Source organism: Corylus avellana, chromosome ca8 (genome assembly GCF_901000735.1).
Source record: "Corylus avellana chromosome ca8, CavTom2PMs-1.0".
Taxonomy (NCBI): Eukaryota; Viridiplantae; Streptophyta; class Magnoliopsida; order Fagales; family Betulaceae; genus Corylus; species Corylus avellana.
The window spans coordinates 23722786-23750228 of NC_081548.1; the positions used below are offsets into that span (position 1 = coordinate 23722786).

Sequence of the window (27443 nt, forward strand, 5' to 3'; positions counted from 1 at the left end):
CCTCGTGTTAATTATCCAATTTATCACTCTTGTTCTTGGGTTTTTAGTTGGATTAGAATTTTCAGTAAATTACTATTTAAATAGTTAACAATTTAAACAATAATTATAAAAGAATCTCTGCCGCTACAAGACTACTTGTTCGAGCCGCACAAAATAAGCTTCATAGGAGGCTTTTTTTTTTTTTCCCTCAAATTAATAACAATTCTAATTAACAACAAAATCAGCTTTATATATAGGTGTTCATTTTCACTATCTAGCTAGTGAGTCCCAAGCAGCCAAGCAGGACCCACAAGTTTAATGGTGGTTTCCTGGTATACAAAGCGAATCCCGAAGAAGCAGTACAAGAAATTTCCTCTCCCTTCCCTACGTGAGTGTTTGACTATCTTACTTAGATTACTTTGGCCGAAGGCTTTCCTTTTGTCTTTATAAAACGGTGGAGTTTATTCCAGCCTCCATGTATTTTATATATATATATATATTGAGTACGCCAATCTCTAATTCCCATCAGAATCTCTCTCCTGCCATTTCCACTGATCCCCTCATACAAACAAGAAAAAGCATTCCCTCAATTGTATGGGTGAAAAATCCCACCTCTATCTTCATAAATCTTCTCCCACTCCCATCTTTCAATCATATAGCATAACCCCACATTACCCATCATCGTCTTCGTCCTGTTGGCAACCAATGCAGCTTTTATTTCATTAGAGAAAGATCTAAACACCACCCATAACTGACAACCCCATATTCTTTCCAAATGGATCTCATTTTGTCATGCAATCGTTGTGTGTACATCTGCCTCATAGTTTTGATCTCGTTTTGTAGAGGTGAGCAATTTTTAAACGCTTCAGATTTTGCATTCTTGACGGTGATTAAATAAACCTTATAATGGGCTTTTGTTGTTGCAGGTTTATCAGGGGCTACATTTACGATAATAAATAGGTGTGACTATACAATATGGCCTGGAATTCTTGCCAATGCCGGTAGTGCCAGATTGGACAGTACCGGGTTCGAGCTCGCGCCGGGCGGGTCTCGGTCGTTTCAGGCCCCACCCAACTGGTCCGGGAGATTCTGGGGTCGCTCCGGTTGTATATTCGACCAGAACACCGACCAAGGAAGTTGCGTCACCGGAGACTGTGGGTCTAACCAGGTCGAGTGCAACGGTAACGGAGCGAACCCGCCAGCGACTCTCGCGGAGTTCACAATCGCGCCGGGTAGTGCCCAGGATTTCTACGATGTGAGCCTTGTCGATGGGTACAATTTACCCATGGTTGTGGACACGAGTGGCGGGTCGGGTGCATGCATGTCAACCGGGTGCGCGACCGACTTGAACCGGCAGTGCCCGAATGAGTTACGGGTCGGGGACGGTGCGGCGTGCAAGAGCGCGTGTGAGGCCTTTGGGAGCCCCGAGTACTGCTGCAATGGGGCTTACGGTACACCGGACACTTGTAAGCCGTCAATTTACTCGGAGATGTTCAAAGCAGCGTGTCCGAGATCGTATAGCTATGCGTACGATGATGCCACGAGTACGTTTACGTGTACAGGAGCAGATTATACCATTACATTCTGCCCTTCATCGGCAAGGTAAGGATATGTTATCCCATTAATACGTCTTTTTCTTTTTCTTTTTTCCTTTTCTTTTTTTATTTTTAATTTTGAAATTTCACTTTTATTCTTCTATTATTATATGATTATTATATATGAAGCTGATGAGGAAGAATTCTGGGATGAATCTATTTATTAAGTGTTGTCTTCTTTTTACGATTATTCTGTTTAGATCATACTACTTTTTCCTTGCTTTTGTGTGCCACAAGCTAACAATGATTGGTGTTAACTTGTGAGATAGATAAAGGTGATTGCTAGGTTACTTGTAAAAACAACTGGCGCATTCAATCTATTCTAGTGTAATATAGAGTCAGATTTTGATCTTTAGTAATTTATTGTTCAAATTATTAATAATTTGAACAGTAAATGTAAGAGTTTTTATAAGAATTATCTACCTCAACTAGTGAACGGACTATTCGAGATCTATTGAATGCCTATAGAAGTTTTCACATTTACTACCTAAACTACTAGAAATTCAAACAACAAAATATTGATTATCTAAATCATATAATGTCTACTGTACAATTCAATTCTTTTATGGTGGAATTTGATGTTTATATTTAGTGTCTGTATTACATGCAATACAAGCAGCCCATGTGAGAAGGTGGGTAACCCTCTATTTGGGTAATTAAACATGTGCTCGAGCAGGTGAGGGGTTAACTTGTTCTCTCACATAAGTTGTCTATATTACATACAATCACAGTAGCGCATTGCACTGGTCCTTGTCGTCATCTTTTATTGGAGATGAATTTGCCCTACATCTAATCAATGCTTATATAAATAATCAATTTTGATTGACTTATATAATTGAGTTATCACTTCTAAATAAATTTAGACAATATTTTCTTGCTATGGCATCTTCAATGAAGTCTGTGTAACATTTTCGATTTTCTTTCTTATAGCCAAAAATCTGCAAGAGATGCATCTCCAACAACAAACACAACAAACAGCTCCGGAACAGAGTCACAACCACAACAGGTGCCAATTCCAAATGAGGTCAACGGTCCTTGGGTACAAAACTTTTTCACGGGAGACTCATCAAAGACCCTTTCTTCTTTCACTTGGATCATTGCTTCTGTGGCTTCGATTCTCAGCCTTTTCTTGATTTAGGGCTTGTTGGGACTGTGTTAACGAGCTTAAAAAATATTTTTAGTATATAAAAAGTTGTACAAAACAAAAATGAGCTCGTTTGGTAAAAAATGTCAAAAAAAAATACTTTTGAAAAAAAAGAAGCTTTAAAATTATGTTTTTTTTTTTTTTTTTTTAATCAAAAGTTCTCCATTTCTTCTAAAGAGGCTTTAATTCTCTCTTCGGCGACCTGGGGTGGGTGTTGAAAAGCCCAATTTTCGAGGCAACATGTATAGATATTTGGAGCTTGAACATATATATATAGCTTAATTGTTTCCCTCATACTTTGTGAAGGATTTGTAGTTTATACGACAAGTTAGAAAGAAAAGGCTTAGAATAAAATTCCATTCTTCCAACCGACTCACATGTGCTAGCAAAAAATTGTTTGCTTGACTTTAAATCCCTGTCTATTGATTGGTGGCCAGGCAACTTCTAAAGTAGGCCACCTTTGCTCGAACTTGCAAGCTTACTAATGAGTTTGGCTGGTTTTCAGTGAAAAGATTAATGGAGATATTTCTGCGAAAAAATAAATGGTAAAATTTATTGTCCAATAATAAATCCCATCTCAACCATTTATTTTTTCATAAGAGGTTTTCAGTGAGTTTTTTCCACTATAGACAAGCCGAATCAACGGTTATTTCTTTTCATTAAGTCCTATCCACGTTTGCTCTGTTTCTTCTTCTCAAGATCATGAGGTTTTTTAAAATAATCCTAGATCTAAAAATGACATTCTCAAAGAGTCCAAAAAAAGTAAGGTGCAAAGGAAATCCATAAGGAAGCTGAAGGCCTACTACTGTTCTAAGTTTAGTGAGGGTTGTAACTTGTTAGTGAGAAGAGGACTGCTATATATATCCAATATTATATTAAGAAATGGATATCAAACTAATGTGGAGCTCATTCACTCTTGGATGCTGCAAAAGCCAATGAAAATGCAACTCTAATACCACTGGTTAGCATGGAAACTCATGTAAGTGGTGAAATTACTGGCCAAGGACAGATGATGTCCTCGGCCAGAAACATCACGAAGAAATAATTGAGCATCGTTTTTGCCAATAGCAGATGCCTTCATATTGCGTAAAAGTTTTACCTCAGCAAATCGTTGCCAAAGAAATCCAAGATCACAGTCAATTTCGCAGAAAGATGAGCATCATAATCCTTAAAATTCATTAACTAGGTGGTAGGGGCAAAATTCTGGGTTATATGATTACAGTACATCTATGATCTAACGCAGTGTCTTTTATGTTTCAGTCCTCTTGAGACATCCTGAACCACAGGGAAAAAAAAAAAGTAGAGGAAGAAGAAGTGAGCCCCATCCTTCAGAGGCAATCTACAACTCATCCTTGACGACAGAAGGCTCTGTATCTGCATCATCCTTAGAAGCATCATCTTCAGCCTTGGGAGTAGCTGCATCTTCTTTTGTGTCGGTTTCGGTCTCAACTTCTTCATCTTCCTCCTCGACGACTGCATCAGGATTGATTTTTAGGCTAGACTTCACAGAGTTGTAGATACGAGATGCAAAATCACTAGGGTCAGTAGGCGCGAAGCCACTCTCCATGAGTGCGGTTTGGTACATAAGCTGTGCTGTTTGCTTTATATTCTCATCCTGAAAAGCAACCCAATTGTGTTAATTTACAGAAACTAGCAAGAAAATTGCATGCCTGATTAAACATATTAAACAACTGCTCTAGATCAAGGCAAGTAGTAAGGTTCAAGGTCAAGAATCCTTATATGTTCGGACCAAGTAGGAAGTATTTTTCTGTAAAAAGGTTGGTGACCCTTTTGGAAGAAAAGGTAGGGAGTTTTACACAGGATTGATGAAAATCAGGCGGGCAAGAAATATACAAGAAATGGTGGGGAAGGGGAGGGGGCGAAATTTTAAACTGTACCTCAGGGTTCTCCACCACCCTCTCCTGGAGTCCCTTAATAATTGGGTGCCTCGGGTTGATCTCGAGCACCCTCTTTCCACGCATATATGCCTGCTTAGCAGAATCGGATAAAGTCTGAGACTGCATGATCCTCTCCATGTTTGCACTCCATCCATACTTGGATGTCACAACCACACAAGGTGTGTCAGCCAACCGGTTGGATATCTTCACATCATCAACATTCTCGGCTGAAAGAGCACCCTTCCACCATTTTGTGAGCTCCTTGAACGACTCCTTGAGTTCCTTGTCTTTAGAGTCTTTCCCAAGTTTCAGACCCTCCTTAGATACATTCTGGAACTTTTTGTCTTCATAATCCATAAGGTATTGCATGAGGTATTCATCAACAGGATCAGTGAAGAAAATAACCTGCAACAATATAAACAAAACAACATTTTTTCCCACATTAAGATCAGCGGAGTGAAACACAAAATAATAAGTGCAGATAATAGGGGGGAAGAACTTCCATATATATAATGAGGATCTATAGAAAAAGGCCAAATCTTTTCACAATTGTACCTCATAATTTTTCTTCTTAAGCCGCTCAAGGAATGGAGACTTTTCCAATTGCTCCTTGTTGGTTCCTGTTATGTAGAAGATATCCTTTTGCCCCGATTTCATTCTTGAGATGTACTGGTCCAGCGAAGTCAATTTACCATCTGACTTGGTGCTGTAAGAGAGTTCAAAGACCAAATAAGTCCCCCGGATCCCCAGAAAGAAGACAATGACATTCAAAGAAAGGGCAGCCGGAAAACTAGAATGAGTATACAGAAAAACAAAGAAGATACCTCTCAAATCTGAGAAGTTTTGCCAATCTGTTCCTGTTAGTTGCATCCTCAATAATACCAAGTTTAATGGACTTGCCAAACTCATTCCAGAATTTGGTGTATTGACCTTTCTTCTCATCATCCTCATCACCGGATTTTTCAACCTCTGCTTCTCCATCAACCACAACAGCCAAGCAAATGAAAATCAGCTAAACTTCCATAAATCATTTCAAAATAAGCAAATAATAAACCAATAAATGTGAATTGAGGGACAGAAATTAGCCAGTTTGCCGGGATTGCAGGGAATAAAACATGAATGGAATGGTGGCTGATCCAGTGGAATAGCATGACATAAAGCTTTAAGTTGATTATCAGAAAAGAAACTGTTTTCAGAAACTTAGAAGAAGTTACTCGTAATACCCTTTTTGTCTTTGTCATTGGATTCATCTGGATCCTCTTCAGCAATTCTACGGATCATATCAAGGGCCTTCCGGATGAGTTTCTTCTTGATTGTTTTCAAACTGCTGTGTTGTTGAAGCATTTCTCGAGACACATTGAGTGGTAAAGTGTCGGAATCAACAAGACCCTGCTCAAAATATTAACCTATTTGAGAACCATCACTAGAGCCACATTTCTTCAGTTACATTAAAATGAACCTACTAGGCTACTTGCAAGAATCAATAAGAATCAATAATTCCCTCGATTACCATTAAAAAGTTTAGATACTTCGGCAAGAGCTCATCAAATTCTTCTGAGATGAAAACCCGTCTAACATACAACTTCAAGTTGGATTTTTTTGTGTTATAGTAACTCTCGTATAGATCCTGAGGAGCCTTAGGAGGCACAAACAAAACTGCCTTGAACTCAACATCACCTTCCGCTGTAAAGTGACTCCAAGATAAAGGTTTATCCTCGCTGAAATCCTGTTGAACAACACCAAAGGTACAACTAATAAAGAAAACTAAAACATTGAGAAGTTACTAAAGTGTCCTACAATTCCCAAACATGGAAAATTACCTTTGCAAGAGAATGGTAGAATTTGCTGTACTCTTCCTCTGTCACCTCCTTTGGATTCCGCAGCCATATAGCTTTAACATCGTTCAGAAGCTCCCACTCAGAAGATGTTTCCTTAACCGTCTTTGTCTTTGGTTTTTTCTCAGCATCCTCGTCTTCCCCTTCTTCCTCAGAAGAAGGGCTTTCGGCTGCTCATAGCAGTGGAGTGAAGAGAAGGGAATCAGTGTAACAAGAAAAGATGGAACAATAGTGCATAAAATAAATTTTGGCTACCGGCATTAAGGTCTTAAAATATATATATATATAAAGAATATTAACATTTTGGGCATTTGAGTAATGCATACGCTGTTCATCTTCATCGCTGGATTCGTCTTCATCAGCTGGAACCTCCACATCAACTTCTTTGGTGGACCAGATATAGATGGGGAAGTTGATAAATTCAGAATATTTCTTCACCAAATCCTGTGAAAAAGAACAACCATGACATATTACTTTAACGTCAACCAAATATTAAACCATAACTGACCACCTAAGAAAACATAAAAGGATCCCTCATAATAATATAACAAGAAGATAAAATGAAATTAACATAATTCAAGAAAACAAGTATCCAAACTTTATAAAGCAACCAAAAGCATAAATAAAAATGTCTTCATAATTCAAGTGAAGACAAATAAAAAGTGTTAAGCAGAACACAGTGAAACTGAGTAATATTACAAGTTCCTCTTGTGTCACTCTTTTGTCCCTCCAAGAATGATGTGGCACTTAAAATTACCATTGAGCTTGTGATTAATTATTATTGAATTTTGATCAAATGGTAATTTTAAGAACCACATCATAATTGGAGGGACACGAGTAACACAAAATGGACTTCTAGAATTACTCTAGTAAAACTGGCTACCTTAAGAATGATATAATTCGAGAATTTTCAAGCAACAAAATGCATAGTGAAAATGCCACGTGCTACACAAAGCACTGAATTATTGTAGTCCATTTTAAACAACACAGTACACTAACATGTTTGATTTGTTCATGGGGCGTCTAATTCTAGATCTTCACTACAGAACAATTAGAGAATCAATGTGAATGTTTCAGCTGATACTCCTTTTGGGTTCAAATTCTCTGATGGTTTTGCAAATATTAACAGGTTCTGACTAAAAAGGAATTGGCAGCAATTAATATGGCAGAGGCATTAAAAGCAGTGTCTACGAAGAATTTATTACAGGACATCAGTGAAGTAAAATAACATTGGTAATGACTGCAACAAAAGGAAGGACAAACTGACCACTACTTTCTTTAGAGGCAAAACAGATAAAAAGGAAATGAAAAAAAGAGTATCAAGTACACGAGCAACATAACAATGTCTTATATCATTAATTAGAAACATATCAGAAAGTTTACAGGTACATGGAAGATCATACCCATCATACACAACAGAGTCAAAAATGAATATCCAACTACATGAGAAGCGGTGAAGCACAGATATTAGAAAACAAAGTGCTTAGCCTCTAGCCATGAATGCACTAATGCATGGCTATTTTCTTTTCTAACTCCACGTATGTTCATATAATAGGTAGAAAGAAAGAAGGGATCATCATTAATACAAGTAACACAATTATCAAGCACCACAAGCAACAACAGAAAAGGCACCTAAATAGTTTATGATCAAATATTTCCAACATACGCACTTTCAGTTTGCTCTCCTCCAAGTACTCCCCAGCTTCTTCTCTGAGGTGCAATTTAATCTCGGTTCCACGTCCTAGTGGTTCATTCCATGTATCCTCGGATATGGCAAACGCCCCATCAGCCTTTGATTCCCACACGTACCTGAACACCATACAAACAATTCCATTAACAGTTACATTCATTCAAGAGCTGGAGAAAACAAATCAATTAAATGCCACATTGATTCAAAAGGCTTACTGTTTGTCATCGTTGTGTTTGCTAATGACTTCAACGTAGTCAGCAACAAGATATACAGAGTAGAAACCAACTCCAAACTGCCCAATGAGATTGAGATCTCCACTTGTCTGCATTTTCTCCACGAACGCTGAAAGAAAAAAGAACAACCCAAATCCACATAGTTAACAACCAACTCTAATAAAAAACAAAACTTTACAGGACTTAGCATGACATAGATACCTGAAGTTCCAGACTTTGCTATGGTACCCAAGTTCTTGATTAAATCCTCCTTTGTCATACCAATACCTCTGTCACGAATTGAAAGGATTTTCTTCTCTTTGTCTAATTTAATCTGCATTATATCATTTCACATATTTCAGACAAAAAAAGGCTTTCCATATTCAGCAATACATGTAACGACTTTCATCAAATTATTTAGACTTTCTCTTCTCTGTCTTTAGCGCAAGAACAGGTTAAAAGTTCTTTTTTAAACAAAATCGCAGAAATTTGAAAAAAAAGAGCAACGATTTGAAAGGCCGAACTGCAATTTACATACTGAACCACAATTTTTTACCAAAATCTGCACATTTTGAAACTGCTGAACCAAACGGACTATAATTCAATGTATCATTATCTTGGTAATTTAATATGGGGACAAATTCCTGACCTGGATGTCAAGCTTGGAGTTATCTCCTTCGCCCAAAATCTCTTTATCCGTGAGAGAAAGGAACCTAATCTTGTCCAATGCCTGAAATTAACAAAGTAAAACGGTTTTTGCATAATTAACATTAAATCGTATGAATAATTATCAGAGATAATGTGGTTCACAAAACACAATCTTACGTCAGAGGCGTTGGAGATCAGCTCCCTGAGGAAAATGTCCTTGTTACTATAGAGGGAGTTGATGATAATATCCATGAGCCGAGACACCTCAGCCTGGAATTGAAACTTCTCCGCGCTGTTGCGCAGCGATCTATTGGAGATCGACTCCGCCTCCCTATAACAATCAATCATAGTTAAAATTTATGCTGAGAGACACACAGTGTGCGCGTGCGTGTATGTCTATGCAGGCTGTGGAAGTGAGGGGTTCATCAATAACAAATTCACAAACCTCTTAGCGACATCAGAGTCCGTCGATAGGCCATTTGGTACCGCACCCAACTTATCTTCCACCTTCGGCGGATCTACAACCTCATCCGACGCTTCTGCATTGGCTTGCAACCTCCGACCTACACAACCAAATCCGATCAATAAAACGGCGTAGTTTAGCAGCGCAATAAGAGTAACTATTCAAGATCCAAGGAAAATGTAAGTTATTGATCTTTAATGGCTGAAAAAGAGTGAGATTTTCCCAAGCGTACCTTGATCCGGGAGGACGAAGAGGAGGCAGAGTAGGAGCAGAGCGGAAGGGATCGTCCACTTCCTCATCGTACTCAAGAACTTTCAGTAGCTTCGCTTAGAGAAATGCTAAATCGCTCAGATTAGCCACGGCTTTTGGGAACTTCATTTGCTGTGGATATATATAGCTCCGTTAGTGAGGCGTAGACCGTGATTTTCACGGGAGCTTGACTCTCTTAACGAATTACGAGTTTCTGAGGGGTAAGGTGCGTTGGATTGGGTCTATTTTGGCAGCGTGGATGATCCAGCGGCTGAGGATTTGTTAATTGAAACGTGGCGCGATATTATTGGGTTCCGTTTGTTTTCTTGACGTGGAGAAATCAAGTGCGGAGGACGGCCCCACGCGAGGACTTATAAAGTAAGTCCACTTGACCGACTAGATTGCTAATGTGGATGATCGAACGATTGCGTTTTGTTCGTGGGACGTGGCAGCCTGGCAGGGGTTTCCTTCTTTGTTGGTGGAAACGTGGCAGGGTTTTATTGGCGTTTGTTCTCAGCTTGACGTGGATAAATATGCGTTCTTTGATAACTCTACAGGTTTGTTTGGCTGCCTTCAATTTTGTTTTTAAGAAGACATGCTATTTTTTTCTTTTGTTTTTTTTAATATGTCCACATAAGAGGAGGGAGGGGGGATTCGAACTAGTGACCTTCGCTTCATAAGGCGTGGTCTCTAACCGATTAAACTATCCATTGGAAACCGAAGACATGCTATTTGGTTTTCTTTACGAGAATTTTCAATTTTTTACACAATTTTTCTTTTTTTATATTTATTGGTCCGTTTCTCGACCAACTCCTCTTTATTTTTAGGTTTTAAGTACGAGAAATACTAGGAATTAATAAGCTTTTTATATTAGGTTATGTTCTCTTACAATTAATTATTAAATTTATAGGGTTTACCATTGACTTATATATATAAAACTTATTGTCTCTTAGCATTTCTTTTTAAATACACCGTACTGCCCATTTACAATTGAAAAATGCCATATGTGATTTTAAGTAAATATATATTTTAAATTAAAAGTAATTTTCAGTACCATATTGATTTTAAGTAAATATATATTTTAAATTAAAAGTAATTTTCAGTACCATATTAAAAAATAACTCATTGAAAGTTGAAAGTGAGCATTTTTCATTTAGAATTGTTACCATTCACATCCGTAATCGATCCGTTTCACTTTTTTGTACGGATCTAAAATTAATTATATTAAATTTTACATGATCATGATGCATATGCATTATTGTCTTGTACATTTACAGCAAAATCTATCCTAAGATATTCCTTAGTCCTTAAATATCATCATAAATCATTTAAAAATTCAAGACTTGCTTTCTATAAATTAAGAAGCACTTGAATTATAATAATAATGCCTTTTGTATATAAAACTTATGGAGAAAGGATAAAGGAATTTTAACTAGTAACTTTCACTTCATAAAATCTGTTATCCATGTTAATTGAGCTATTCCTTAGGATCTAACAAATTACTTATTTAAGCGTTGTGGTTTTGCAGTTATACCAAACTATTTCTTTAGCTTAAATATCTTTGGGATAAGCTGTCACCCAATGTCGAAAGTCATTCAATGCACATGTGAATTTATGTTATAACCAATGATTAATTTATATGTCGCATTATTAATGACTTAATTTGGTGTAAAATTATAATATTATCTCTAAATTAAAAAATAAAAACAAAAAAGAGAGGCGACTTGGTGAGGAGTAAAATAAAAAATATAAATGTTATAGGTCAATAAATTTTTCATATTTTGCTCATATTCTCCTATAAATTTAATAGATCAACTATTATATTGTGGAGTTCACCATTGACTTGTGTGGGATCCACATAAGTCTACAAATCTAATAGTTAATTATAAGAAAATATACTTTTGATACTTAGAGGTCAATTTGGTTAACTTACAACCTGAGGGACTAAAAAGTCATTTTTCATAAATTCTACATTAATTATCATCATTTACTTCTTAATCTTTTGTACTCTATGTTAAGAATATTTGATATTATTTTATAGTTTATTTATTCCTTATTAAGATTATTATATTTCATTTTCATTATAAGGTTTATCACCTTTACCTCTACTAGGTTTACTTGTTTTTTTGTGAATTGGTATTCCCTATTTTCATTTCTCAAAAAACATGTTCAGCTCATACAATATGACTGATACAGTCGAGAATATGCTCTTCACAAAATTGTGTAGTTCCGCAAGCTAACGCCTTCTTGGCTAGTATGTGGGCAACTTCATTAGCTTCTCGTTTGACGTGATCTACCTCCCAAAATTGGAACTTTTGGATCAGAATTTTCGCATCATTGATCAGGTGTTCATAGCGACTCCAACAACTCCCTTCCATCCTTAGGGCTTGAACAATCTCTAGCGCATCACCTTCTAGATAAATCCTTGTAAACCCCAAATGGCTAGTCAAATCCACTGACATCCACGCCCCTATTGTTTCCGCAACAGTTGGATCAGAGACAATTGGTCTAGGTGCAGACAGAGTGGCGAGGACCTTCCCCGTGTAATCTCGAGCAATGACCTCCACCCCCATCTTCCTTTCCTTTATTGCAACTGTTGCATCCCAATTCAGCTTAATAATGCCTTGCGGGGGAGGTTTCCACTTCACTTTCATTTATGCCTATCCACGTGATTTTGAGGAAACTCTGTTTTTTTCCTATTCCGCTTTAAGGAATTCTGCGATTTGATCTGCTGCCATTTGGTTTACTTGTGTCAGTGAAGATAATTCTCCTCGAAAGACCAAGTTGTTCCGTCGAAACCAAATCTGCCTGGCGACAACCACTACGTGTTGGATTTCTTCAACATCTAACTTATCCAACAACTATTCAAGAATGCGTGTAAACCCTGCGTCATTGCTATTAAAAATTATGGACTTTCCTGCCATTCCCCAGCAACGTCACTGGCAGTTGAACAGCTCCAAAGAGCATGTCTTATTGTTTCTGTTTGGAGACAACAAATCGCTCGCAGAGGGAGTCATCGACTAGGCTTACTTGTTTACCACTCGTATCCTACCTATAAATAAAAATTTGTGTATTACTTCACAATATAATTCAATATATAAGATATAACACGCGTCTTTCCACTTCCTCTCTCTTATCCCTTTTATTATTTTGTTTCTTTTATCATCCTCATCGTATATTTATAAATCGGATCAGAGCGACTTTGTCACAAAATAATAGTATATCTGCATGGCATTCTCCCTCAATGGCACAAGTCTGTAAGACACCTTGTTTGCTGACATTGGCTCTTCCTCGAGCAGCCAACCGAAAACCTTGTCTTCTCGGTTTGTACTCCAAAACTATCGATCTTTCTCGGCCTATGGGCCAAGAATCTATATTGGCTAGACTGGGTTTTTGTGAGCCCCAACCCTTGTTTTTCGTTTGTTCTTGTCGCCTTTAATGGATACGCTTTAGGGCAACACAAAGAACAAAGAATCAATATGTGGGCCTGAGCCTTTCTGGGCTTAGCAAACCGCCCATTAGCCACAACCCACAAAGATTAAAAAATTGTATGTCTAGAAGCATGCGATACATCCTTAGTATTCACGAGAATGGTCCCTGTGACCTACCAACCTCGGTTATTATGATGCGTGGCGCTGTTGGCATGAACCAGCTAATTCATGCATATGATAAGCCACGCACTCCCATGAGCTTTTGCATATTATTTGGGTTTGGATCAGATACCATGCATCATCATGCCCAATTTATAGCTCTCAAATCTTGGTTGCCTTTTTTGCCCTTCAAGAATAATACCCTTTATCCCGGAGCTCAATTTTTAGTAAGATGCCCGTTATTGTTATTGGTTCCCCCTTGAATTTCATTATCCTTAACCCAACTCCATAATTAAGTTCGGAAGAAGTAGCTTTAAGCAACAGCAAGTTCTAGACTTACGAACACCCATCATCAGCTCGTGGCCCACCAAGTAATATACAAAAATGTAAACGTGGCTCAGATCAGCTCGTTTACAGGGTCATCCTCAATTGCCACCGTTCACTATGGAGTAATGATTAAGGTGGCCTTTCCTAGTACCACCAATCACAAGCATCATAAAAACGACATCGTTACTTTACAAAGCAAAAAAAAAAAAAATCTGATTACAGTACTGCCACGTATTCAGGATTACTATATCTCCGAATAAGTACGGGCACGTGGCGGTATGTCGTTGGGTATTGAAAAATCGGCGAGTGTACGAAAACAAAAGATACCTTTACTTTGCTCTTTTAAGAAAGAAAAGAACGAAGATGAAGCTCGATATGCCACTACATCAAAGCATTCAGTCAATCCTACTTTCGTAATTTCAACTCCGTAATTAATACCCAAAACATTCTCTAGACGACTCATTAAATCTCTTCCAAGCCCCTCCAGATCCGCTGCTTCCCTCTGCTTTCACACCCAACAACCACAGTTTCCCAATTTTTCCTCTTCCCAAACTACCCCCAAGCTTGTACGCACCGGATGGCGTTATCTGACGCGGTGGTGGGGAACTTGACGACGATCTACGTGGCGGTGATAGCGGGGATCAAGGCCTACGGATTGGTCTGTGGGCGGAGCTTCGGTGCTGGGTTTGTGCTGATCGTGTCCACCGCCGTGGTGGGCCTCATCTTGATTGGGACACTGACGTGGGACGTGTCACGCAAGGCCACGTACGCGGTCTCGCGCGAGCACGTCCACAGCCACGAGATGTGCAAGGGGGGTATTTGCTGGCACGGGTTGGCGGTGAAGTCCCCGGCGTCGCAGGTCCGGTTTAGGCTCCCACAGCAAACCCCAAACGGCCCTTTGTAAAAAGAAGTGCATAGAAGGGGAAAGGGAATAAAAGTAAAGGTTTTGTCACACTGTATGATACACAAATCTTCTTGTTTCTTTTGTTTTTTTTTTTTTTTTGGTGGTGTTTGTAGGTTAGGCACGAGGTGTTTGCTTTTTTGATTGAGAGGGAGATACTGTACATGTAATAAGTAATGTTGAAATGAAATCACGTTTGTACATGAAATATAGGCTCCATTGTTGTTCTGTTTAACAGACGTACGTCAATGTTTTCATTGTTTTCATAAAGGATGAGTGATCTGGGACACGCGACTTATCTTCACTGTGTTCGACGCTGAGAACAACACAACAGGGGAGCGGAGATGGCATAAAAAGAAGTTTTGTTTTTGCCTTTCTTGGTTCTATCTATTACGGTGGAGAAGGTGAAAGTTTTTTTGGGTATGGTTTCGAGCTGTTTGGTATACAATTATGGTTTTGTTTTATTAAGACTAAGTTTTATTAATCGTTCTGTTCAAATATGTTTGCTTTAGGGATTTTGTTTTGTTGCCGCTGTGGCCCTTCATGATTGAATTACTGTTTAGTTTGCAGTTGAGGTTCGATTTTATTGACATTGTAAATCTACAACAGGCATTGAATTATCTGATTATTAGAATTCTGTTAAAAGATATGGCCTTTTCTTTTTCTACTTCGTTGTTTGTATTCCCTAACCAACAATGTGAAGAACTTTGACCAATATTATTTGGAACAGTGAAAAACTATTTGTAAATGATAGGTCTGCATGAGCCTTGATTCTTTTTGGGGTTGGGGTTAATGAGCATGGCTGTGTGTGTGTGTGTGAGCCTTGATTTAGTAATTTTTTGTTCATATTATTGTTAATCTTTTCATCCAAAAGCACAGAACATCTGTTACATTAGCAATTGGATTGTAATACACTCAATCCAAATTGCTCGAGATTATTGGGATCATAAGTAGTTAATTTGACAAGTATTATTACAACCGGTATTGTTTTATGTTTCTAAAAGGAAAACGTGCATCCATTGTTCGGGTTATTACCTAATGAGGGTACAAATACCTAGTGCTTCCATGTTAACATACTTCATAACTATTGACACACAACAAAGGATTGTTGTCTTCGCCAATCATTGACAGATGAAAGTGAGAAAAAAAATTGTCTTGCTATGTGCAGCACACAGTTATTTTCATTGAAATATCATATTTTGTTTCACATATATGCTCTTCCACTTTCTGTTGATGTGATGACCACAAGCTCTTTATTACCATAGATAGTTTTGGTTTTACTTGTCAATGTGATTTTCTTGGTTTGTCTTTTTGACTAAAAAATGTAGTTGGAAAAAGTCTAGAACATTTATTTTCTTCATTTATATAATTACTTCATGGGCCTGTAAATCATTTTCATTTGAAAACTCCTTTTATTTTTTTTCCTTTGGGTTATAATTTCTTGTTTCTAATTAAAGAAGGAAGAGAAGACGTAAGCTAAGTACAGGGAAAGATCCAATTAACTAAGCCTACAAAAGCCCGAAAAGATAGCTAAGGATAAGCATTTTCAATCCCTTGTATTTCACTTCTTGCAAGACCTCCCAGAAAGACAATGGAAAACTGATCTTCATATAATATTATATTTTACATTGATGGCTCTTATTTATTGCTCATGACATTAGCCCAACCACAATTTTGTTTGTAATTGAACAATGTCCAAAGGTAGCAATGCTTCAAGTGAGAGGACAGTTTTATTATGTTTGGGGGAAGAGAGTGGTGGTTATAGAGAATAAAAGCCGTTTTGTAGTTAAATATGTGGAATTCAACTAGTGCTGACAACCACAAGTTCTCATATATACTGCGAGTGCTTTTAGGAGGATCATTATGATTGATATATGTTTTAGTGGTCATGTTCTTGTTATAAAATATAAGAAATTTGGTTTATTGTCTTTTTTTTCCCCCTTTTATTTTCAACCATTTTATGATGTTCTTCCGAAGGTTGTTAATTTGTCAAGTTTGGGATTGTCTATCTTGTGTAGAATTTTCTTTTGTTAGTTTGTTTTTCTCCCATATATAGCATGTAGTCTTCTTATGTATTATTCGCCGGTTGGGTTCTGGTAGCTATTATGTTCAACGTTGTACTTATTGATTTGGAAAATTAATTGTGCCACAATGGTTCTTTTTGTCCTGTAAACATTTGTCCCAGATGATGTGGTCCTTTAGCTGGAGAAAACTAGCTTTGTCTTGGCTTAACTAATTAACATATCATTAGTGTTTATTTGTGTTTATGCTTTATTACTCTCTACACTTTTTTGTAAATGTTTTAATTAATTTTTTTAAAGGCGTGTAGTAGGTGAATGTCCTTGTATGTTTATTGGTGATAAGCTTTTTTACGTCATCTTTTGTCTAGTTATGACTGAAAATTCACATTGAGAAAGGACTTCATTCCAATGCTAAAACTGTCTTGCCTTTGTGCCCCGTAGCTATTTGGAAGTGTATGCTCATAGTTTATGATTGTGACTGGATTTACAAATTTAGTTGTCTTGGTTTGATATTTTAAAACCCTGTGTGTTGCTTTTGTTGATAAGAACTTGACCTTATCTTTGGTTCATGCACTTTTGAACTGTGTGGACAAAGATAACCCAGTTCTTGTTATCAGTTATTTTGTACTTTACTATATTTAGTAGTATCTTTGTAAATGTTGCTTCATGTAGTTTTTATTCTGTTGCCGAAATGTGTTCCGTACTTTATATTGTGTCTGGTACATGCCTGTAATACTTCATCTTGATTCCTGGTTTAATTCAATTCAGGATGAGAGTTTACCTGGTTGTGATTTCTAAGTTGCTTTCCATATAAGTGTTCTGATTTTTTATGTGCGACCTTACTTCTTGTGAACTCTGGCTCCACCACCCTTCAATGAGATTGAATTTTTGATCAAAAAATTTTTTTGTGTGACCTTGATTGCTTTTACCAAGTTTTTTTAATTAAATATTGATTTTGAATAATGTATTGGTTTTCATCTTTTCTAAACTTACATAATATTGTGGAAAACAGATCTTTTTTTGAACTTACACTAGGAATTATTTGCTTATGTTCCTTCAAAATTCTCTTGCTCTATCCATCTAGAGGGAATTTAGGTTGATTTTTCCACTTCTCGGCATGACGAAATGAATCAATCTTTTCATATCTGCAAATCATTTTTGGGCCAGTTGCCAAGTTAAACTCCATCATTGCGAGGATAATAATCTATTGAGAAATCAATTTTGTCAAATTTTGTTGGTTCTGGTTGGTTGTTTCTTTTCCTTTTTAGATAGACTTGGTGCTCATAATTTACTGATCATAGCCAAGGCTTTAAATGTAGCTGTTCATGTTTTACTATACTATTTGCGCATTCTATTCTTGGTTTCTGATTAATTCTACAAATGCTTATCATGCAAGTTGGACCATGTGGTGATTTGCAATTTGTGATGACCAGTTTATAGAAGACGTGAAATTGTGAACATAATAGTGTACTGCCAGAACTTGCTTGGTCCAACTTCTTGTTCAAAGTCCAGTTTAGGTTTCTTGTTCCACCCCCTGGGTGATCCATATTAAAAGTTTTTGGATGACTTATCATTGTAGTTGGAAGGGTTATGCTTATATGGCAATTGTGCTTACAGTACAAGAAGTGTATGTCTTCCCCTTTTGTAATTTTTTGCTCTGCAGGTCATTCTGTGGACATTGTTCTGATCCAATGGGAGAAAAAGCATCAGGATGTCACAAGGATTTCTTTGATGATTGGAAACTTGGTATTTGAAGCAGTATGACGCTCGAGGATTTCTTTACGTTGACTGAGATGAAAGATGGGCTTACAGTCCCATCTCGAGTTGAGGAGCTGCTCAATGTAATGCAGAAGGAGAAAGATTGTGTGGTGAAGAATGTTGGCGATGCAACCAGGCAGTGGGCTGCTGTTGCAAGCACCATTGCTTCCACGGAGAATAAAGATTGTCTTGATCTTTTTATTCAGTTAGATGGACTTTGGTTTATTGATAGATGGTTGAAGGATGCTCAAAAATTTGGTAAGGACACAAGTGACAGTTGCGTAGAAGAATCAATCACCGCACTGCTACGAGCACTTGAAAAGTTGCATATAGACAATGAGAGGTCAATATCTTCGGGGATTTTGATCACTGTCATGAATCTTCTCGGCCACGATAGCTCTAAGGTTCAGGACAGAGCAAGAATGTTGTTTGATAGCTGGCAGCACGGTAAGGATTGTGATTCAATTCCCCAGGATGTTGATGATGTGAATAGAAGGCTTGCTGAAGAGGATTGTGGGCAATCTGCTTTAGGTGCTTTAGAGATCTCTTCTGCCTCAGGTGCATTGGAATCTGGAGCTGCTTGTACTGGTGATGAAGCTGGAAGCGAGAAGAAGATTGTGAGGGAACCTGCTTTGCAGAATAGTGTTGATGCCAATGAGAAGCCTGCATCCGATTTTAAGAGCAGGTTAGCTGATATGAGAGTAATAAATCGTTGCAGTGCAAATGCACTCAAGACTACTGGTCAAGATGATGAATGTTGTTCTAATGCTTTGTTGTCCGCCAATGGGATATCGGGAAAACCAGAGGATTTAGACACTACTTTTTCCACGATGGAAGACATTGGAGAAGGTGACGAAGATAAGGAGCATACAAGTGATGAAGGTGATGATTTTATGAAAGCTTCTGATTTTCCTAAATCAGCAACGCATACCAAAAATCCTGATGCAATTGACAAAAGAAGGTCCGATATTGAAAACGAGTATGGCATGGTTGATGCTCTAGAAGTTGCTCGGCAAGTTGCTCAAGAAGTAGGGAGACAAATCGTGGATTGTAGAGAACCATTCTGCAGTTCATCTTCAGAGAAAATCTCGGAGGGTGGAATCAGGGAGCCAGGTGGCCCAGACTCTATAAATGGAATGCAGGACCGACCTACGGATGTCCCACAGGAGGAGGTGCCAACTGGACAAAGTCATTCTGCTGAGACAAATCCTGAGGGAGAGGGAGGCTCAATTAATTCAGATAATCTGGACAATGAACCAGAAAATAGCACACATGATATGGAGTCCTCTCGGGTGACTGAAGTGGCTCAAGAACCAGAGGGTAACATAGAGAAAGGCCCTTGTGATTTTGATCTAAATCAAGAAGTCTACTCTGACGAAATGGATTGTCTAATCAACCTCTTGACGCCTATCTCTTTTGTTTCTGCTTCAAAGCCAGCAGCAGCTCCTGGATTGCCTGTAGCCCCTTTGCAGTTTGAGGGGAGTCTTGGATGGAAAGGATGTGCTGCTACTAGCGCCTTCCGACCAGCATATCTTTCCACTGGGGGAGCCCGTGATAGTTCAAAGCAGATATGGTGGACCACCATATCTTTCTCCTCGGCCATGTATGGACCTGCTGGCTCAATCCCGTATATGGTGGATTCTCGTTGTGCCTCAGATTATGGGTTCTGCACCAGCTGTTCCGCCTTCCTACCCACAGCCGCCTTTCGTTATTGTTATTGGTTCCCCTTGAATTTCATTATCCTTAACCCAACTCCATACTCCATAATTAAGTTCGGAAGAAGGAGCTTGAAGCAACAGCAAGTCCTAGACTTACGAACACCTATCATCAGCTCGTGGCCCACCAAGGAATATACTAAAATGTAAACGTGGCTCAGATCAGCTCGTTTACAGGGTCATCCTCAATCGCCACCGTTCACTATGGAGCAATGATTAAGGTGGTCTTACCTGGGACCACCAATCACAAGCATCATGGAAACGACACCGTTACTTTAAAAAGCCAAAAAAAAATAAGGGGATTACAGTACTGCCATGTATCTCCGAATAAGTACGGGCACGTGGCGGTATGTCGTTGGGTATTGCAAAATCGGCGAGTGTACGAAAACAAAAGATTCCCTCTACTTTCCCCTTTTAAGAAAGAAAAGAATGAAGATGAAGCTCGATATGCCATTACACCAAAGCATTCAGTCAATCCTATTTTCGTAATTTCAACTCCGTAATTAATACCCAAAACATTCTCAAGACGATTCATTATCCGCTGCTTCCCTCTGCTTTCACACCCAACAACCAAAGTCTCCCAATTTTTCTTCTTCACAAACTTCCCCCATTCTTGTACGCACCGGATGGCGTTATCTGACGCGGTGGTGGGGAACTTGACGACGATCTACGTGGCGGTGATAGCGGGGATCAAGGCCTACGGATTGGTCTTTGGGCGGAGCTTCGGTGCTGGGTTTGTGCTGATCGTGTCCACCGCCGTGGTGGGCCTCATCTTGATTGGGACACTGACGTGGGACGTGTCGCGCAAGGCCACGTACGCGGTCTCGCGCGAGCACGTCCACAGCCACGAGATGTGCAAGGGGGGTATTTGCTGGCACGGGGTGGCGGTGAAGTCCCCGGCGTCGCAGGTCCGGTTTAAGCTCCCACAGCAAACCCCAAACGGCCCTTTGTAAAAAGAAGAGCATAGAAGGGAAAAGGGAATAAAAGTAAAGGTTTTGTAACACTGTAAGATACACAAATCTTCTTGTTTCTTGTTTTTTTTTTGGTTGGTGGTGTTTGTAGGTTAGGCACGAGGTGTTTGCTTTTTTGATTGAGAGAGATACTGTACATGTAATAAGTAATGTTGAAATGAAATCACGTTTGTACATGAAATATAGGCTCCATTGTTGTTCTGTTTAACAGACGTACGTCAATGTTTTCATAAAGGATGAGTGATCTGGGACACGCGACTTATCTTCACTGTGTTCGAGGCTGAGAACAACACAACAGGGGAGCGGAAATGGCATGAAAATGGTGCTGTCGTTGTGTCTTGAATAAGATATTTGGGCCCCGACCTCTTTGGAAACAGTCCTTTATGCCATTTACAATTGGGGCCATGCCATCAAAATATGAAATGGGACAGCCCTCAATTGGGGGTGGATTTGATTGAGTTTTCAGTAGGTATATCGATCGGCATCAAGATAACCCAACACAACCCACTTGTTTACGCTTGAAACATGCTTCATGGGTAGATTTGTTTGTTTTCCTTGTTTCTTTCTTCTCGTTAATGCAAGTCTGGGTAGAAGGAACTTGATGCTTTTCTATTCGAAAGATCACCTTAAGGGATGTAATTGAATGCTATAGGGGACTTTTATGCTTATACCAAATCACTGGATAAAGAGAAATGTTACATACCGGACTGCTACACAATCAGCAAACAATTGGGATTGGGATTACGTGGCAGTACAAGTCAGCTCAAGCTGAAATTTATTTACAGGCTGATTTTTACTTTCATGTGATTTTAATTATATGACAGTTTACTAAATAACATTAATCTTATATCAATGGGACAATGACCTATTAATTTTTGTTTTGTTAAAATTATATTTTCTTGCCCACACAGTTTGATAACTTTGTGTTATTTACCTGCGAATGATCTTCTTCTAATGAAAACATAAAAGATAAGGTTATCATACTTTTCAAATTGCTTGGTGGAGAATAGAAACTCTCTTGATTCTGTAATGTTTGAAATATATATCCAACTATTCCACCCTTTAATTTAATCACATCAGCTGACAGAAGAAAGAGGCCAATTGGCTTTCTTTGGCAGGACATGAAACTGAATAATTTTTTGGGGGAGAGCATGTTTAAGTTGTTTCAATATCACTAGAGACAGAGAGAAAGAGAGGGGATATAAGAATTCTGTGCAAAAAAAATATATATATCACTAGAGAGAGAGAGAAAGAGAGGGGATATAAGAATTCTGTGCAATTGGATTGCCCCGTTCTAGAAGTAGCTAGTTTTTGTTTTTGTTTTTTTTTTAATGTGTTTCTGTGGATTCAATTGGTATGGGTACGGGTACGGGCCGGGGCATAGGACGAATTACCATGAAGCATGCAAGAAGGTCAAGATGAATAAGGTCTCGTAAAGGCAATTGAGGCTGTGAATCGACCAACGTAGACTTTCAAAATGAGTGGCCAACAATTTATTAACAATTGCCAGACAAATTGGGTGCCCCATGAGCACGGAGATGACAAAAATATCTCAATTGAATTTTAACTTGTTACGCTCGGCAAAGTAAACGGTCTTTGTTACGACCAAGACTTGAATAGTTCTTCGTACTTTGTAATCCAACGGTTGCCTTCCAACTAATACAACCCGTTTTTGACTCTACCCAAAAAAAACAAAAAACAAAAAACCTAAAATCTTAAATTTGTTTTTTAAAATAAAAATAGTGACAAAGAATTCAAAATACAAAACAAAACCGTTTTGAAAACATAAAAATTGTTTTTACATTTTTGAGTATTGCACCCATTTATCACAAACTTTTCACACAAGACCGATACCATGACCTATTTTAAGTGATTTTTTTTTTTAATAAGAAATTATAGACAACAAAAGTTATTTAAAACATGTCATATTAGTCGATGTGATAAATGAGTGTAAAATGTAGAATTATTTGATACATTTATGTCATTTTTTTATCGTTGTTATTGTCTTTTCTTTCTTTTCTTTTCTTTTTTTTTTTTTTTTTTTTTTTTTTTTTTTTTTTTCTAGTAGGGGTGGTTTAGATTGTCATGACAACATTGTAAAATAGTTATATGATAAAAATATGGTATATAACATTATTCAAAAAAAATATATATGGTATATGTCACATCATAACATTTTGTCAAACAAAAAAAAACCTCCAAAACATATTAACAACAAAATTCAATAAAGCATTCCTAATGGAGGAGTCATATTTTTATATAAAATGGCTTCTCAAAACTCATTTTTATCTAGTTTAGTTAAGCCATTTTTAAATGTCTTTACATCCGATTAGTTATATTTCTATCTATTCTATTAAAATATTATTAAAAGTAATAAAAGTTTTGAGAAAAATAGAACATGTGAGAGGAAAAATGGATAAAAAAAAAGTTGGGAAAAAGAGAACATGAAGAGAAAAAATAGGAAAAGATTTGGGAAAAAGAGAAAATAGTTGAGAAAAATAATGAAAAATAAAATAGCTTCCTTAAAAAGTGCTGCTACATTTAGCTTTTTTTTTTAGCTCTTTCAATCAATTATCTATTTTACTTCTTCTTCTTTTTTAGCTAATCTAATGTAGGGTTTTTTTAAACATTTGAAGAGCTATTTTAAATAAAAATAACATTTGGCTCTTCCATTGAAAATGCTCTAAGCTTTGAAAAATATAAAAGGTTAAATTAGTACATGTGCTAAGGCCCATTATCCAATAATGGCTGCTTCGGTTTCAAAAAAATATCACATGTGCTACTTGATGCAAACCACTTAGATAACGCGCCACCTACTGCTCCTCAATTTCGGGAAAGTTGTTTTGGAAAGCCTGATAAAACTATCTAGTGTTGGAGATTGCATATTGAATTAAGCTATTGTTTGTAGAAAGAGCCTAAAGAAGTTTTTTTAGAACCTATCCACACCTTGCCACGACCACTACTACAAGCCATGAGACACAAAGCTCTTATGCTGAGTAGAGATTTTCGGCAGTCTAGAGTCATCTCAGCGTCTGTCAAAGTTGACGTGGCCACTCTTATGTTTGGTTATTTTCATTCTTGTGCTGATCTTATTCTAAATTAATATTCAAATTTCATGTCTGATTTTTGTCACTCTCGTTTGTCAAGATATTTCAGTCCCATTAATTCGGTATATGACAATTCAGCTACAGAGTCTCCTACAACAATATTATATTATTGTTGTTAACTAAGAAACAAAAATTTAGACATATGTAGTTGATGTATAATAAATATGATATCATTCTATCTGCTTGCAAATCATGATTTATAAACTTGCTTAGACATGCGTGTTTATGTTTTGTTGAAGAGACGATATGATTTCATGCAATTCTAATAACACTTAGGTGGCAAAAATCAATGGCTATGATTTTCTACCATTCATATTATTCAGGTAATATGGGCCCATAAGTTCTCAAGAGGTAGATCAATCGGCCGGGATCACGCCTAATGAAGCGGAAGTCACTAGTTCGAATCATCTTCCTCCTCTTGTGCGGACATATAAAAATAAAAAATAATAAAATAATAATAATAAAAAAAAAAAGTAATATGGGCCCATACATTCTAATAATTAACCTATTGGAGCTTTGCCTAATAATTAACCTAGCCTAGAATAGGGGTTGTCACTTGTCACACATGTAAGAGCAATCAATATTTAATGTTTTGTGTGAATTAAATTATATAATTAATAATAAACTTTCTATTACTATTATGTAACTCCTACAGCTACAGTGCTAAGATCGTATAAATTTTTTGAGTAAAGTCAATATACTCCCTTCCAACTACCACTTAATTGATAATATTTTTCTAAATTTTTAATTGTGACAATATCCTCTCAAATTATCAAAATATTGTCAATGTCCCCCAATACTAGTAATAAGACAAAAATACCTCTATAAATTAACCCAAAAAAAAAAGATTTTTTTTAAAAACAAAAAATTGTAATTAAAAAATATATTTTTTAATATTTTTTAAAAAACGAATTTTTTTAATTTTTTTTAAAACGGATTTTTTTTTTAAATTTTGTTTTAAAAAACGATTTTTTCTAAACGTAAATTTTCATTTAAAAAAAAATTAAAAACAACAATTTTCAATTTTTTTAAAAAAAAAAACAAAAAAAATCGAAATTTTTAAAAAATTTTTCTTATAAAAATGATTTTTTTTTTTTTGTTATTTTTAAAATTGGCCACCGCTTGGACTTTTTTTTTTTTTTTAGGTTTTTTTCTATAAATTTTAGTTATTTATTTATTTATTTATTTTACTAAGGATAATTTCGTCATTGAGGGAACATTGACAATTTTTTGTAGTTTGTGAGGAAACATTGTCATAATTTAAAGTTTTTTGGGAGGGAGGGGGGAGACATTGTGAATTTAGTAGTAGTTTGAGAAGGGTACGTAGACTTTTCCCAACTTTATTTAAAGGAATTTCAACAATCATTTTCAAATTAAATGGTTTGAAATTTGTCGTATATTACCTCTACTAACTCATCATTTTATAATATGAGTATCTATTATATTTAAAAATAAACAAATACCAATATTATAAAATTTCAACAATTTAATTGAAAATAATGGTTGAGAATTTGAGGAAATTCACATGATGGAATAACCTAAGAATTATAAATGATGTTGGTATGCATTGCATCAATTAAGAGAAAGATAATAGTTAGGAACTTCTTACCTTATCAAAAGTTGAAAGGTTGTAAAAGCATTAAAACAACATTTCCATTTCTTGACTACAAATATAACACTTGTATTGTTGAAGGGTTTACTCATCGCATTATTCATGTCAACATTGCTGAAGAGCCAATTATGGTTCCTATCATCAAAAAATGCATCACAATTAAGTGCCCACCAAGTTTGCATATCAATCCCATTCATCGTAAATCAACTAGGATTGTGCATTGTTTACTGGACTGTTATAAAGAGCATATTACAAAGTATGCTCCTACACAGAGACCTCAAGTTTCAATTTTTTTTTTTTTTTTTTTTAGGAATCAGTTCAGTCTCATTCATTGACAAACGAGTATAAAGCTCAAATAACACAAAGTAATAGCTCTGAATCAATTATAGTCGAAACTACGAGGTTACAAGCGTCAAATATGACGTATTACATTCCAGACTCAAACAAAATCCACTAACCTATGACTAATTTTCAAATTAAATAGCAGATATGCGCCATACAGACTTAAACCAATGAATATGTAGCTCTTATTTCTCGGCATTGAGGGCAGAGAACCTTAAACCAAAGCTCATCTTCCTCAACCCGAAAGTCAGGATAATGTTCACATCCACAACTCAAAGGTCTGGGCCAAAGCAACAAACCCGAAGGGCATCAGGCAGGCAGATCGAGCGAGAAGACCGAGCGTTATTACAAGCAAAAATAAAAACGATTACAGGGAAACAAAATAAGACAGAAATAACAAAAAAAGGAAAGTTAGACAAAATTACAGGGAAATAAACAACATAAAAAGTACACTAAGAGGATGACAGTAGCCAAAAAGAAGAGCCGATCGCGTGCTACCCGGAAACCGAAAACAGAAAGCGTTGGAAGCTCATCGCGGTGGGGGCGCGAGAAAAGGCCCAACAGAGGACTGTGGGTGGCGGAGCACACGGAGGAGATCGGCAGCGCACTCAAATGGAGGAGGAAGTTTGAGTGAAATCCCAAGAGCATCACACACAAAGTGTACCTAAATAAGCAGAAAAAAAACAAACAAAAGCAAATATAGAAAGAAACAAAAACAACTAGGTTCCAAAGGAGGGGGAAGAGGCGGAGAGGAAAGAAAAGAAACAAAAAAAAAAAAAAAGTTGAAACTTAAGGTCTCTGTGTAGGAGAATACTTTGTAATATGCTCTTCATAACAATCCAGTAAACAATGCACAATCCTGGTTGATTTACGATGAATGGGATTGATATGCAAACTTGGTAGGCAATTAATTGTGATGCATTTTTTTGATGATAGGAACCATAATTGGGTCTTCAGCAATGTTGACATGAATAATGCAGTGAGTAAACCCTTCAATAATACAAGTGTTATATTTGTAGTCAAGAAATGGAAATGTTGTTTTAATGCTTTTACAACCTTTAACTTTAGTCGTAAGACAAATATGCATTGGTCCTAGAACTTCATCAACTTCAGAGAAATAAGGAAGCAGGATGGGAGGTGAAGACGGATAAAATGAGGTAGGAGCAAGGTCGCTAGCTTGCACATCGTAGAGAATAAGGATGAGCAATTCCATCATCACCAATGTAAGTTTCGTAACCATCATTTTTTTCACACTTTAGAAAACTTATTGTTTTAAAGTTTAATTCAAAATGATAATTAAGGCTTGTACACTTAAATTTATATGCAAGTGGCGTAACTTTTGGTTAGAGTAAAATGGTTAACGGTTCTAAATATATTTATTTTTAA

At 36.9% G+C, this 27443-nt stretch overlaps 5 protein-coding genes across 6 annotated transcripts; 3 read left to right on the forward strand and 2 right to left on the reverse strand.

Annotated features, from left to right (window-relative positions):
- Positions 1 to 283: 283 nt before the first annotated feature.
- LOC132189837 (thaumatin-like protein 1) lies at positions 284 to 3055 on the forward strand. 2 transcript variants are annotated; one of them, XM_059604645.1, is made up of 3 exons: positions 284 to 367; positions 906 to 1581; positions 2505 to 3055. In XM_059604645.1, the coding sequence occupies exons 1-3, from the start codon at positions 298 to 300 to the stop codon at positions 2710 to 2712; spliced, it is 954 nt and encodes a 317-aa protein (XP_059460628.1). In that variant the 5' UTR covers positions 284 to 297; the 3' UTR covers positions 2713 to 3055. The 2 variants fall into 2 exon arrangements, with proteins under 2 accessions (XP_059460628.1, XP_059460627.1); XM_059604644.1 differs by lacking the exon at positions 284 to 367 and adding an exon at positions 493 to 824.
- An 816-nt stretch (positions 3056 to 3871) lies between these two features.
- LOC132189328 (endoplasmin homolog) lies at positions 3872 to 9843 on the reverse strand. The gene is made up of 15 exons (XM_059604021.1): positions 9697 to 9843; positions 9447 to 9564; positions 9179 to 9332; positions 9003 to 9083; positions 8576 to 8687; positions 8357 to 8483; positions 8122 to 8260; positions 6778 to 6895; positions 6437 to 6621; positions 6127 to 6342; positions 5840 to 6005; positions 5441 to 5585; positions 5172 to 5322; positions 4617 to 5021; positions 3872 to 4333 (listed from the first exon to the last, which is right to left on the reverse strand). The coding sequence occupies exons 1-15, from the start codon at positions 9761 to 9763 to the stop codon at positions 4058 to 4060; spliced, it is 2460 nt and encodes an 819-aa protein (XP_059460004.1). The 5' UTR covers positions 9764 to 9843; the 3' UTR covers positions 3872 to 4057.
- A 2044-nt stretch (positions 9844 to 11887) lies between these two features.
- On the reverse strand, positions 11888 to 12367 carry LOC132191056 (uncharacterized). Its single transcript, XM_059606075.1, has one exon. It carries the CDS (start codon positions 12365 to 12367, stop codon positions 11888 to 11890), a length of 480 nt encoding a protein of 159 aa, XP_059462058.1.
- Positions 12368 to 13994: 1627 nt separating this feature from the next.
- Positions 13995 to 15015, forward strand: LOC132190360 (uncharacterized). The gene has a single exon (XM_059605331.1). The coding sequence runs from the start codon at positions 14208 to 14210 to the stop codon at positions 14532 to 14534; it is 327 nt and encodes a 108-aa protein (XP_059461314.1). The 5' UTR covers positions 13995 to 14207; the 3' UTR covers positions 14535 to 15015.
- Positions 15016 to 20472: 5457 nt separating this feature from the next.
- Positions 20473 to 21176, forward strand: LOC132189873 (uncharacterized). The gene has a single exon (XM_059604691.1). It carries the CDS (start codon positions 20652 to 20654, stop codon positions 20976 to 20978), a length of 327 nt encoding a protein of 108 aa, XP_059460674.1. The 5' UTR covers positions 20473 to 20651; the 3' UTR covers positions 20979 to 21176.
- Positions 21177 to 27443: the final 6267 nt, after the last annotated feature.